General features: G+C 38.2%; 1 protein-coding gene across 1 annotated transcript in view; it reads right to left on the bottom strand.

The window, feature by feature from the left end:
• Positions 1-4,770: 4,770 nt before the first annotated feature.
• LOC122798239 (peptidase M20 domain-containing protein 2-like) overlaps positions 4,771-14,984 on the bottom strand; it is a 326,617-nt gene continuing 316,403 nt past the window's right edge. The window contains exon 7 of the mRNA XM_044067026.1: positions 4,771-5,079. Coding sequence (XP_043922961.1) covers positions 4,913-5,079 — 167 coding nt within the window. The 3' untranslated portion in view covers positions 4,771-4,912. The remainder of the gene's footprint in view (positions 5,080-14,984) is intronic.

Here is a 14,984-nt window from a genome sequence, read left to right as displayed (position 1 = left end):
TAGTGGGTAGTGTCCATATGTGCCTGGATAAATGACCTGCACATCTACATCATCTTGATGCCAAGGCTGACATTCAGGTCTAGGAATGTTTTGGAGTCATGAAGCTGATGATCTATATGTCTCTACTTTATGCTGGGTGCATACACCTTAGAGACAGTGCAGCCTTCAGATGCTGTCTGTGATGGTGACACCTGTATAGACTGAGTGAAGCCAACATGGATCAGGCATCTAGCACTAAACACATACGATATTCAAGGTTAATCTCAGACATCCACTCTCATCTCAGCTACAGGTGATGTGAGCATACCATCTATTTTTAACAATGCTGACAGTGTGATGTGTCATTGGACTATGCCATGTGTATAGTGACATCATCATTAGCCTCCCACCAAACTTATTTCTACATCTTGTACTGGATCCTTTACTAATAGAACCTGTAAAAACATGCAGATAACACAACTCTGTCAATGTTGGATTATATTTGTGACTCTTACCACATCTGGCACACAGTGTGCTACATGCCAATCATATACATAGTGTATGGGTAGATGTATACCTTCTGGTATAGGTTGCCGCTGTTACAGCCCCAATATTGTAGGATGGCAGACAGGCATATATGTTTAGCTGTGAAAACCATTCATGTCAGCATCCTACTGTATGAGCACATGCTACATTAACCTGGTGATTTCTCTACAACCAGATGGGCAGTTAGATCCAGCCCAACTCCCATATACATTCTATTGCCTGATATTAAGGTTATCTTTTATTCCATTGTAAAGAATACCAGGTATTCCTCTACCCCATTAATTGTCTCTGTTTTATTGCTCCTCTCCAGTTCTCAACCTGTCTCTGGCAATTTTCTGTGCCTTGATCTTGGTATACTGCAACATGTCATTGACGCTGCAACACATCTGCATTATCGTCCTATTATGATCAACCACTTCATCTCACTTTCCACAAAATGATAAAGAGATACCAGGAATTCTTCCATTTCTCTGACAAATCTCTGTGTTTGTGGTCCCATTAGTCAATCTTTATCTTGTAATTTCCTGTGCATCGGCCCTGGCATGCAATAACATATCAGTGATCCTTTGAAGCACATCTATTATTTTCCTCTTCTGGACACATACTGCATTGACATCCTCCACCAGTCCTTGCCATCCCTGATCTCAGAAAGCCTTGTCTGCTTTACTCTTCTCAAGGATATGCATGTCATGTGTACGTAGAGCCTGTAGCAGCACCTGCATCTGTGGTTGGGTGAAATGTTTCACCTGCTACTGTTCATTTAGTCCAATGATAAGACATGTACACCTCTCTTACACATGTAGATCAGTGTATGTATGCCAGACTGTCCAAACCAGTCAACAATTGTGTCAATACTGTTCCAGGCCACTATTTGGTAGCCACAGACTTGTGTGCAGTGATGGTGTCAACATTCTGACACTGTGCCACTGTATGGCAGTAATGAAAATGCTAGCACTGCCTGCTTTCTGTTGATCTTTTGCTGAAAGCACAGTCTACTCCCAACATAATGAAAATTTCATGCCCCCTTTAGCATGTCTTGCAGTCTAAGTGCACATGATACACTGTTGTGAATCTACAGAGAAAAACACAAACCCTGCCTGACCTTGTTCCCTGTGCCCTATCAGACTGAGTCCCCTTACTGCAAGACTACAGTCTGTCATGCCCTGTCACCTATGTCCTGTCCAAGTGAGCCGCCCACCAGCATGTCAGTCTCCCGTCATGCCATGTACTTTGTTATTTCATGCAGGCCTCTGTTTAGTTGCTGTCCCAATTGCCTCCATGCACCTTTGTGTGGTCACTGCATTCCTAAGGTACATTACTAATAATCTTGTCTGCTGTCAGTTTGCCTGTATGGTAGCACACTCTGTTATCTACCATATTATCTACCATATGTTGGTTCTGTTTGCCTTGTCAGGTTGAGTGCACCCATATAGACTGTACCTGTCCTGAACTATTTATTCTGCCCTGTCAGGCTGAGCTTCCCCCAATAGAATTTCAACCAGTCCTGCTGTGCCCCCTGGGCCATGACAGGTTAAGCCCCTCTACCAGTATGTTAGCCTCCAGTTATGTCCAATACTGTATTACCCACACATTCCACTACTCAGACACTGCCCCTGTCACCTCCATGCACATTTGCATGATCATTACAATCCTGAGGTCCAGATGTTCACCAAAACATGGTCTCCTATAATATGGTGAATGCGTTTTTTGTCCCACTAAAGCAAGAGTTGCAGCACAGTGCTTGTACTTAGGAGGTGACTTAGTGAGATAATCTCTGAATCACACCTACAGCCTTGCCTGTTCTTGGACTGAAAGATCATATGTGTGTGTGTGTGTGTGTGTGTGTGTGTGTGTGTGTGTGTGTGTGTGTGTGTGTGTGTGTGTGTGTGTGTGTGTGTGTGTGTGTGTGTGTGTGCGCGTGTGTGCATGGCCTCTGCAAAGCCTATATCTCTGCATTACTGCACTACTTACTTTGTATCATTCTACCATGTAGTACACATCATTTTCTGTCCAGTGTTTATGGCCATGCACATAACACAAAAGCAAAAAATCTAAAAACACCATCAGTAGCAGCTTGATTTTCAAATTACATTTGTGTGTGAAATTAACATACATTGGGCAAAGTTCAAAGTACAATTATTACGGATGAGTTCCAGTTCTGTTTTAAATGCAGATCGCAATGTAATGATACTGAGATTTAACTACAGTTTATAGAGTTGAAAAGCACTTCATGTGACCTCATTAATGAAATAAGAGAAACAGTGCATGTTTTGTCATCCCAATACAGAATTATCATGTAAACTTCTCTGTGCAAAAATTCTCCGCAGTTGCTATATCAAAATTATACAACTTAACACTCTTGAGGAAAGTAGCCTATAATATTGACCTGTTCTCAATGGATACCTTAAAATACTTGTGGCGTGTAGATTACAGCTTTTAAACAACATAGATTCTCTGGTGCTTCTACTGTACACATAATTATTCCACAGCTATAAAATATATATTATGGAAATAATGACTAAGAACTCCCCACACAGTTCAAATTAAGAAAATAGAAGAAATACTGACAACCTTATTGTGGTATGCCAATAAGCCAAGAATACCTAACAAAAAAGATTAAATATGGAACAATGGAGGTCAAGGATTTCTGGATATTGATTGTTATAGCTTCCAGTCTTAAAACTATTATATGTTGGCTGAACAGTGAATGCGAGGCTAACTGGAAAAATATATATTTATAGCTGCATAACATTAATAAACATAAAATAATCAAGATAAATGAAAAAGTGATATTCAGCAAGTTTAGGTTATTAATACCACGTCACTTTCAATATAATATAATCAATCTATTTGACTAAAAATATTTCCAAAATACATTAAGGACTATTTAAAAAAGTTCATATACAAACATATTAACTAAAAATGGTTATTTACTGCATTTCCATTGAGACTGAATATGGGTTTATTAGCAACAACAAATAAAAGCAATGTTATACTTGAGGGAAAAATAAATGTTTAGCTTGGTATAATTGCATGGAAGGAATAAATGTTAAAATAACCAAGAAAATAATAGCAGAATATAATGTATTAAATGGAAGTTGGTTAACTGTAGAAGCCATAACAGAATATTTAATGCAATTTAATGGTTTTCAGAATCCACCTTAGAAGAATACCCAAAATTACTAGAGTATATAAATGGGAACTGCGGTGGTGGTGCTGCTGCGGTAGCATTGTCGACTCACAGTAAGACGTTGTCCTGTTCGATTCTCAGCTAAAGCGTCTTCTGTGTGGAGACATGCGTGAATGGGCGTACCTTCGTTGAAGGTTGTGTGTCAGTCCTGGCAAGTCGGTATGTAAAAATCTACTGCCAATCATTAGCGGACCGGAGTTCCGCTGTGGCGACCCCCTAACCGGGGAAAGCCAAAAGATACAACAACAACTAGAATATATAAATGGGATAACATATTCAGGCAGTAAAAATAAATCTATATTATTTAACTTATGTAAAATGATAAAGACAGCAAGATTCATATTCAGTAGATAATTATTGGGCACAAATATTCAAAAATAGAAAAACATAACTTACTTTAAAATAAAAAAATGATGCTAAGCTCTAATAACAGTACTACAACTTCATTATTTTAGTGAATATATAAAGGTGAAATTTCTAAACAGAGCATTTTATACTCCACATAAAATATCTAGAATCACAAAAAGCAGTATATATATTGGGTATATAAAGAAAATGTAGATGTAAACTGGGAACTTATTTTTGTTGAATGTACAACACTTAGAAATTAGTGGGGCATGGCCAGACAAGTTTAAGCTTATGAAAATATGATTTTATATAATATCCCAATACCAGCAGGCATAAATGTTAATAGTTACTGCCTTTTTGGACAATAATAGTTATAGCAAGAAAAATGATAGCAAACTACTGGTTAAAAGAAGCAGAACCTATATGTATAAAATGTTTATTGCTCCTTCAGGAAGTCACAGATAAAGAAATTGTAATAATGAATTGGAAAAATAAGTAAAAATTATATATTAAATTCTGGCCAAAAATAGCAATTTTGGAAATATATAACAATGGTGTAGCATGAAATGAATGAATAAAGGATTTTAATTTTTTATAGCATAAATATTTAATTTATGGAGAATATTTACATATTGTAAATATAAAATGATTTCATAAAAATATTGTATTATAATCATATATAAGAATATAAGAACTGCAAACAATTCCATTATTTATTTATTTATTGTGATTTTGATATTATAGCCAATAATCTTTTGGAAAAAAGAAATGTCTACAAAGGTGAGAATGAATTAGGAAATGATTAGCATAAATATAGTTATTGTTCAGCACGTGAGCCTGATAACCTCATTAATCTCTTTTATCTAAACTCTCTTCTTTTTCTTTTTCTTTTTCTTTAATGCATCTGAATTCATCTTTAACTTGCTGCAGCATTTCAGGCTTAAAAATGACATCCAGAGCAGTCATGGCCAAGGCTTTTGCTGTACGAAGAGTATAGAACTGAGCTGTTTCTGCTCCTAAGACATAAAAACAGAACAGTAAAACTGGGTACAAGTATTCTTACATTTTAAAGCACTTTCTGAAATTAAAAAAGCATAATCCCAACAAATATAGATACCTTGTGAACAGTAACTGCTAAAAAAGTACAAACAGCAAGGTAACATCTGTCATTTACAACCAGTGGTAATGATAAAATTCATCCTTGTGTGTCCCAAAGCAATCAAGAGTTTTATAAACTAAGAAAACATATAAGCTTGGGCATAGAAAATTAGGTCAAGGTATTTGCTAAATGCTGCAGTTATCCACAGGAGGCTTTGATATCTAATCTGAACCTTTGTCATCCTTCCTGTGTCCTTTAATATAAAGACATTCTTGCTCTATATCAAAGTAATATCTTGTCTCTGACAACTTCCTACATAGGAAGTAGGTGGGGTGTTCCACAACACCTACTTATTGAGATAAAACAACCCTACTTCAGATACTTTGGTGTAAACTGCAAAGGATTTGGAAAAATTAGGGACAACAAAAACTAGTTCTGAACAAAAAACTAGCTTTCAGGTGATTAAAAGCTTAATCTGCTTCTGTGGTCCACCTTATCTGGATAAACGCCTTACCTTAAAGCTTGCCAAAGGACAGGCTAGAGTAACACTGTTGGCAACATATTTTCAATAATAGTCCACTAGACCTAAGAACATTTTACCCACCATTTGGTACGGGGTTCAGGACAGTTTTGACAGCTTGTACTTTATCTGTTTGAGGTCTGTTTACTCCTCCTCCAGTCACATATGCTAAGTATATGACTTCTGTCATACAATCCTTACTTTTGCCAGCATTAACTGTAAGGTAAGTCCTGCTCATCTTAAAGGGTCCATCATAGTTTGTTCTTCAGATTACTATGATGCTTAATTTTGTAAATAAGTTACTGTGTCATCAAAGTATACAATCTAGTTCCTGTTGTGAGGTTTTGGAGCTTTATCCTGGAACCTTTGAAAAGTGTCAGGAGCTTTGTGAAGTCAAAAAGGTAAGACAGTATAATAAAAAAGACCTCCAGAGGTAAAGAATGTTGACTTGTTTTCTGGTTTCAGGACTGAGGGGATCTGTTTAAATTAAGGCTGGTCAAAAACCTTACTGTTCCTTGCATCTCTATGAGTTCATCACACTGAAATTCAGTTTTGAAAATTATTACAAAATTTTATAGAGCTACTTGGCTTGGGGACCAAAACAATCAGACTACTCCTTTCACTTTAGGACATCAAAATAACTTAGTTTCATTTCTTCACTTACCACTTTTTTGGGGGGGTTCTTGGTGTCTTCTACTGATTCAGGTTTAACTTTGACATACTTTTAGTATGCTGCTGTATTAAATATGCTCTAGAGTTCTCAAATTCCCCTTGTTTTGCAAAATTGTCCTGGATTTTGCCTCATATTTTTGATTTTTGCCCTGTTCCTCATAACATGTTTGATTTTCTGGTAAATCATTTAGGATTAAAGTCAGTCGATGACAGAATTTGAATTTCATATTCTTCAGAAAAGGAGTCGCTCTACTAACTTTTGAAGATAACTAGAATAATATTTTTAAAAAATATCCCTGATTTTAGCCTTTTTCCCACATTATTTTAACTATATTCCTGTTTACAGAGCTTAGAAATTGATAGCTATGATCTCTTCAACTGCTCAGAAAAAAATCTTTATTTTCCAATGTTAAAAAAAATACTTTATTTACTTCTTCTGGGCCTAAAACAAGATTTTTATCTATTTGAATAGCAGATACAGAATTCCATGATTCCATACCATTGATGTTTATGTCAACTGTCACATTGACTACAGAAACTTTAGCACCCTTCCATGATTTTAACAAATCTGTAATATAGCCCTCCTGATTTTTCATTTCACAGTTTGTTTCATTTTGTAGTTCACTTTGTTTGTGTTCTCTAACACATCAAAGGAGGTTGGCATAATGGTTAAGGTGTTTACTTTGCAGACACCTAGTGAAAGGTTTTGTTCTCAAATGGGGTAATTGGCTAGACTTAAAATGGTCCACAAGGACAGTTAGTCTAATACTGAACTATGAACCAAAGCATCATAGCCATCATTCTAGGAATTTGCTTTCCATGGGGAAACTAACTAATATCTACACTAACATTTTGCCCATGTTTTAACCTCTCTAAGTCTGGGATTTTATTATATACAGCCTGTTGCACATCTTGTTTCTTAACTGTAGGCATAACAAATTGTAACCAACTCAGCAAGTATGTAAGTTGTGCTACCACACATATAGAGGGCCCTTATCCTCCTTCCAAACCTTGCTATAGTTAGTAAGCCTAAGATTATCTACCATTTGACAAATCAAATGAAGTACATTCTATAGAATCTTGAGACACTTCTGTTAGGTAGGAGAGTAACTGAACCCAGTTTTCCACTCTTTTCTAGTCTTCTTCAGAAAAGACTTCAAAATGTTATTAAGACATTCCATTAAACCATCCAGTTGAGGTTCATACATGGCAGTTATTAACTCTTTTACTTAAAAACACTGGCAATGGCAGTGCATTACCCTAGTCATAAATAAGTCCTCAGTCTATGACTACTGCTTTAGGAATTCCTACCAAGGAAAAAAGTACCACTGCTTCTGCAGTTGGTGGCTTAGCATTGTTTTCAGGGGCAGATTTTCAGGAAACTTTAGTGGCATAGTCATTAATCACTAGAATGTTGTGGCAGCCATTACTTGACTTTATCAACGGACCTACAATATTTATGGATACACACTTGAATGGGACCTCAATAACAGACATAGCTATCAGTGGGCTTTAAAACCAAGGATGCGGTGCCATCTTTCCACAGTTAGAGCAAGCTGCACAGAAGTTCTCAATGTTTTTCATTATATCCGGTCAATAAAACCTACTTAAAACCTATCTAAAATCCTAGCTTTTGGTTGTCCATTCCTAAGTGCCCTCGCAAAATATGATTATGTGTCAATTTCATCACAAGTGTTCTAAAAGTTTTTACCACTGACTTTCAGTGTAATATTTCTTCTTTTTCTTTGTTATTCTTGCATAGCAAGTGAATCTTCAGTTCAGAATATAAGTATGGGGTAGGCTCAATCTGCTCAACTGTTCCCTTTCTATTATGGCTATACCTTCTCAAGCCTGCTAATCTGTAGCTCTGCCAAGTCAGGAGCACTTTTGTCACTATACTGATATGAAGAAGGGGATATGGCTTCTTCAGCTATGAATACAGTTATAGGTGTTCTTTCATCCCCATTCCTTCCCCTACAAATGACATTTCATTCCAATGACTTTGTTCTGATTTGGGGTTTTGACATTGTTTATTTCTGTCTCAGTAACTTCTGTCTAAGTACCTGCTGTTGAGACTTTTGCTTTTAACTAGCCCTCTGTTTTTGACATTACAGAGGGAAACCTAGGACTCTGTTCAGGTTTATTTTCTTTTTCTAGTGAATTTTATCATGGGTCTCTCCCTCTGTCTCCATACAGATATCCTTCATTACTTTAATGGGTGAAATCTTCTGTCAAGATTCTATATCATGCATTATGAATTTGGCTCATTCAATTTTTTTGGACGGACTTCTTTCACTAATTTAACAACTAGCACTTTTTGGAAAGACTCAGTACCAGTGTCTGATAACCCACAGGCACGTCTATACCACTAAACCAAGATCATATTCTAGATTCTTTTAAGGATTCCACATCTAACCCTTTTTATCAATACTATACATTTTAACAGTGCATAAGTCTGCTGCCCTCCCATTTTATTAGGGGTTCATTCTGACCACAGAGTACGTAACCGTGTTCTTCATAATTTCCATAATGCCTTAAACTAAAGAAACCCTTTGGCAGTGTAATATCCTGTATCAAATTAAGTATCTATGCTACAGGATGGACTACTTTACCAAAAAGCATTTTGACTGTCCCCACTTGTTATAGGACATTCCTTTCTGTCTCTATGAACACATTTTATTTTCACTTTCCTCTTGACCTTTGTTTTATGTCTGCAGATATATTCCTTAATAAGTGTGATCATGTTTCCATAATCTAATAGCTCTTTTAATTCCTTTTCATACAACAGTACTTCTGCATTCGGCTAACTTGGTAGAGGTACAAAGACAATATATCTACTACTCTAGCACTATGTTTTTTCATATTCTATTGGTATTTTCAGTAGTTAGAACCCAATTTCTAAAGGGCACAGTATTTTGTCTTCATTTCCAGCATGTTGTGGGGTTAGAAATAATACTTTTTGTTAGGCACAGCATTCCCATTAATAGTTAAATAATGTTTAGCAATGTGGAAATCACATGTGTTGATAGGCACAGCATTCCCATTAATAGTAAAACAATGTTCAACATTCTTAATTGCAGGCTTAGGCTGCTCAGTTATAAAGAATGATTCATTAGTTTGTAATCCTTCTATTTATGTATGTATGTATAAATGTATTTCTTTATCATTTGCATTGGTTTGCCAGGAAAGTCTGACCAGGCATGTAACCCTTTTTCAATGAAGGCCCATAGAGAAAATTTCCATTAGCAATATTATATAATAGTTATATTTGTAAGTAACATAGAAAACACTATTTAGAAAAAAATACATTACGATGAATGTACAGATACACATAGGTATACATGAAATATATGAAACAGTATAATACAAGTCTAGTACATGCAGTAAATGTAGTATAGCTTGGGTTGTGAGGTTATGTTAATTATTTGTAATGGACCAGTAAAAATTACATAAAATCAGTTCCTGTAAGCATAACACTAAATCAGCATTGGTATGCTTAAAATATGAAGTCAGTGACTTTTTAAATGATATCAATCAGTTGCAATTGCTATTGTCCCAATCACCAATTGTATACTTATGATGTCAGAGTCAAGAAAAGGTAACATCTTAGACAGTAAGCTTAACCAGGAGACATACAGGAGCATTGCCACAAAAAAGGTTAGTACAATCAATTTATAAGACTCTTAGGGTCGCTATTTAAAGCCAAGTAATATAAATTATTTGGAAGTGCTCCTTTGAATTTATCAGCTGTTGAAATATCTTTAATTTTACTTTTATTGGTCACTTTGAGGTCTAACCATAAGTTTAAAATGGTTTTCAAATCAGACATTTTGTTCTTACCATGAATTAAATGTCCAGCTATGGATTATCCTTGTTTACATCTCAGAAGACTCACCAGGTCTATCTAGCAGTTTGCTTTAGTTTCTGATAGACAATATAATCACCACATTCCTTATATGTAAATGTTCTGAGTGACTTCCCCATAAGTAGTGGAGACAACATTTTAGCCCAGTCTGACCGAGCCCAGTCTTCTGTGGTTGCATGCCTTTGAAATGCAACAAGATGTGCCTCAACGTCATCTTTGAACAGTTTCTTTAGCACCCGGATAGTATGTGGGGATGTCAGTATAGTGACTGACATTGTTATCTCTTCCTGGAGACCAATTAAACATTTATCAATTGCCCTACTCCTATCCTGAAGAGCCACTTTATGATGACCCATATTTGTGCTGGTCTGTGTCACCAGCCCAGCTATCTGGAATTTTGTAAATAATTATGTCATTTCTGAATAGCAACATGATTCATATGCCTGTGTTACAAATGTATTTGAACTGTATTTCATATTGTATAGACATGTGCAGACATTTTTATACACTATTGTAACTGTTTAGATGTATATATTTTAACAGGGGAGACTGAAACTTCAGAAGAATGGTTGCGGTTGAGTTACTTTGTGGCTGGGCCATAAACAAAAGACATGTTATCTGTCAGTTTCAATGCAGTAGCAGGCATAATGTCTAGAACTAGAAATTTTTTTGTATTGTCTTTAACTGTGAAGGAATGTAAATTGTTTTACAACTTCCACCATTTGCCAAAAGATCTAAGGTGCATGTGTTTTTGCAGGGAGATGCTAAATGCTACAGCTGCATCAATAGTTTTCACCTGAGATAATCAGGTGACAAGAAGTGATGTCATGCTGCAAGTATCCCAGCAGTAATATTTGAAATACTAATTTAAGAACTCTCTGAGAGAGGCAGTGCATTTTGTATTTGGACTTTGACCTGACAACATCAGCTGGAAACCCCACTCACCACATCTGTCTTGCCTTGATATGAGTAGGTAAGGTCCAGTAATTTCTCTTAGATACAGTTAGGAATAGAGTGAGGTATAGCTGTTTTCTTTATTTATTTGAAACTGTCCTGCAGTGTTGTTTTAAATAGTTCCTGTGATTTTGAACTCTGAACTTACTGTGATGACATACTATTTTCTTGTTCTTTTATTATTTATTATTAAATATGTTTAAACCTTTCAATTGTGACTGATCTGTCTAAAGATATTTAAGCTGTTAGCATACTTGCATATCTATTTGCTGACACTTTGCAGGCCACTCATAATAGCCTTGCTCTTGGTCAAACTACCATTTGAATTAATAGTAACATTATACAGTAAGATTGACACCATTTGCTAAGGGCCTTAAAGTACATGGTAAGTAGTGGTTGGTGGTAGTGAAAACTACCTTATAGTCTGGACAGAAGGGGGCATAGCTAGTAAACCTGTGCCAGCCTTTCCCAGGTGTGTGTGTGTGTGTGTGTGTGTGTGTGTGTGTGTGTGTGTGTGTGTGTGAATCAAACCTCAAAGTCTGTGTGTGTCAGCTACTTAGGCAGGGACACGAAGGACTGGTTGGACAGACAGGGTGCTGGAGATCTTGGCTTGGCCCCTCAGCTGTGATCTCAACCCTATAGCTGTGCCAGTGAGGAGTCCAATTTGGGATCTGGAGAAAGAGGGAGAAACCAGCCCCAGACTGACTGTGGTCTCTGTGTGCTCTTAAGGGAAATTGGACTTTACTGTGTGTTTACTTGTCATCCTCCCAGCGTGTACATCCCCTACTGTTGCCAGTGGTGAGACCTGAGGCTCCTTGATTACTGGGCCAGTGATGGGGAGTCACATACTAATTGGTTAGCAGTGGTGGGATATCCACATACTAGCATTCAGTGGTGTGGATATTGAATTCATGTAGCCTTTAAACAGTGGTCACTAAGGAAGGTGCTTGTACTCTCAATCAGCCACATAGTGAATATTCAGAGTTTCATATCACAATAGTTTTAATAGTTTTATTTTTTTTTTTGTTAGCTTAGTTAGTCAGGGAGAGCAGGCAAGGATGTCAGCAGAGGAGTATGGCAAGCTGACAAGGAGCCAGTTGGCTGAGATGTGCCAAGCTTAAGGACGCGTACATACCAACCTGATTAAATCAGAAATGACTGCAGCCTTGGGCAGAGCTGCATCACAAGCCAGCAGTCAGGAGGACAACCAGACTGGCTTTGGAGATGCACAGCTCTCAGAGTATGGATAGTTCAATCTTTCCACAGAGGACCTAAAAATCCATTTGGAGTTAAAGAGACTTGAACTGGAGGCCAAACATTTGGAAATAGAATCAGCAGAGAGACTGAGACACCTGGAAGCCAAAGAGAAAGAAGCTGAGACATCTCGAGGCTGAGAAAAATGAGAAACTCTAATGTCTAGAAGCTGAGGAGAAGAAGAGATAGCGGCAACACAAAAAGGAGATGCTGACTCTTCACCAGGGTCATGGAGGTAATGGGGAAGGGAATAACCAAACCCCAAAAGGCACAAAGGTCAGCAAATTTCTTCCACAATTTACAGAGGGTGATAATTTTGATAGTTTCATTCATATTTTTGAAAGGGTGTGTAAACGGTATAATGTTGACCAAGGGCTCTGAGTATGGTTCCTGACTCCCTTACTTTACGGTAAATCTGTAACTGCTATTTCTAAATTATCTGATACTGATTGCTTAAATTATAATACTGTTAAAAATTGTCCGTTATAACACTTTAAGTTAATACTTGAAACTTATAGAAAAAAAGTTTTGTGAGCATAGCCGCAAGGCAGATAAAAGTGTATGTGAATATATTGTTGAATTAAGCACTTATTTTCATAGGTGGCTGAGTGGGTGTCAGGTCACCACTTTTAAAGCCCTGACAGACCTTTTGGTGAGGGAACAACCCCTTAGCACTTTGCCTGAGGACATAAGAATCTGGTTAGCAAATAGGCAATGCAATACTGCAGATGAGTTGGGGAAGAAGGGAGACCTATACCTAGTAAGCAGGGCATCACTGCACAGGAAAGGGATACCTAGTGCTGCTCATAGGTCTAAGGGAACCCATGACAGGCAGCCTAAACCACCCCAATAGAGTCCGCCAGTAGCAGGGCAAGCCACTAGTCCAGATACATGTCCAGAACCAAAGGTTAAATGTTTTAAATGCAACCAGTGGGGCCAGGTAGCATACAGATATCCACAGAGGCAAGGTGGGGAACAAAAGGTAGGAGAGTCAGTAGGTAGGAATGACAGAATGTCAGCAGTGAGGTGTCTACAGACAACAAGGGTACCAAACTACCACCAGAGGTTATATCCTATCTTAGTAAATGGGAAACAGGCCATTGCTAAGAGAGACACAGCTTCTGACCTAACCATTGTGATGCTTGCAATGGTTAAGGAGGAGCACTGCTTGTTTGGGCAGGCTACTTCAGTCAGAGCTTTAGGAGGGACCCCATTCGAAATACCTTTGGCTGGAGTTCACCTTGATTGGGAGGGTAGAAAAGGAAGTCAGCAAGTAGGTGGGTTTGAGGATATCCCTGCAGATGTCCTGATAGGGAATGATTTTGATAATCCAGTACCTTGCGTGCATGCAGTGACACACAGGCTTGGAAACAACATGTGGGTCTGGTAGCCTGGGGAGGACCCACACAGATGACAGACATGAAGCCAGGACTGGAATGGTGATTACTTCAGGGAGGGCGCTACCATGTAGCAGTGAGACTGAAGGTGAGCCACAGCTGCTTGTGGGTACAGATGTTCCCTTGGATAGAGTAACTGTAAGGGCAGAGATGAGTAGTAGTACCCAGGCTGACAGTGAGGCATCACTGTCAGAGAATACCAGACTTCCTGTGGAATGGGAGCTGCTAAGGGTTACAAAGAGAGAGTTGAGACAGGCTCAGCTGTCCGACCCAACTTTACAAGGCCTGAGAGAGGTAGCTAGTGAGCTACCTAATTCTCAAGAGAAGGAGGAATCTGTACACTGGGACAAAGAGTTACTGTATAGAGAGTGGACCCTGAGGGAGGGCTAGAGGGTGAGAGAATATAACCGTTGGTAATACCCACTGCCCAGAGAGTACCATCTGGCACTTCTAGCCATAGCCCATGATATTCTCTTTGCAGGTCATATGGACATAAAGTGTACAAAGAGACATATTATGCAGAATTTTTATTGGCCTGGAATTTCCAGAGATGTAACAGGGTACTGTAGGATCTGTGAGTAGTTCCAAAAGATAGGCAAGGCAGAAGACAAGGTCAGGGCTCCTTTGATGCCTTTGCATGTGATTGAGGAGCCATTTCAGAGGGTAGCTATGGATATTGTGGGACTTCTGAGTACCCCACATTCCACAGGGAAAAAGTATATCCTAGTGGTAGTAGATTATGCTACAAGATACCCTGAGGTGGTGGCTCTGTCCTCCATTTAAGCAAAAAGGTGGCAAATGCTTTGTCAGAGATTTTCAGCAGGGTAGGTTCCTAAAGAAAATACTGACTGACAGAGGTGCCAATTTCATGTCAGACCAGATGGCTTGTCTGTGGAAGCACTGTGGGGTGAAGCACCTAAACACCACCCCCTACATCCCCAGACTGATGGTCTGGTTGAGAGGTTAAAGTCTACACTCAAGACCATGATACAGGCATCTGCAGACCAGTTTAAGAGGGAATGGGACAAATATTTGCCGCATCTATTGTTTTTTTACAGAGAGGTGCTCCAGGAATCAGGAGGTTATTCATTCTTTGAGTTGCTGTATGGGAATATGGTGAGAGGACCTCTACATTTGATTCGACATGAGTGGGAGGGTGA

The sequence above is a fragment of the Protopterus annectens genome, chromosome 1.part0 (assembly GCF_019279795.1).
Source record: "Protopterus annectens isolate FY-2018-M chromosome 1.part0, PAN1.0, whole genome shotgun sequence".
In the NCBI taxonomy this organism is placed as follows: Eukaryota; Metazoa; Chordata; order Ceratodontiformes; family Protopteridae; genus Protopterus; species Protopterus annectens.
Note: the sequence above shows the minus strand (reverse complement) of the source record. Positions and strands in the feature narration are given on the sequence as shown.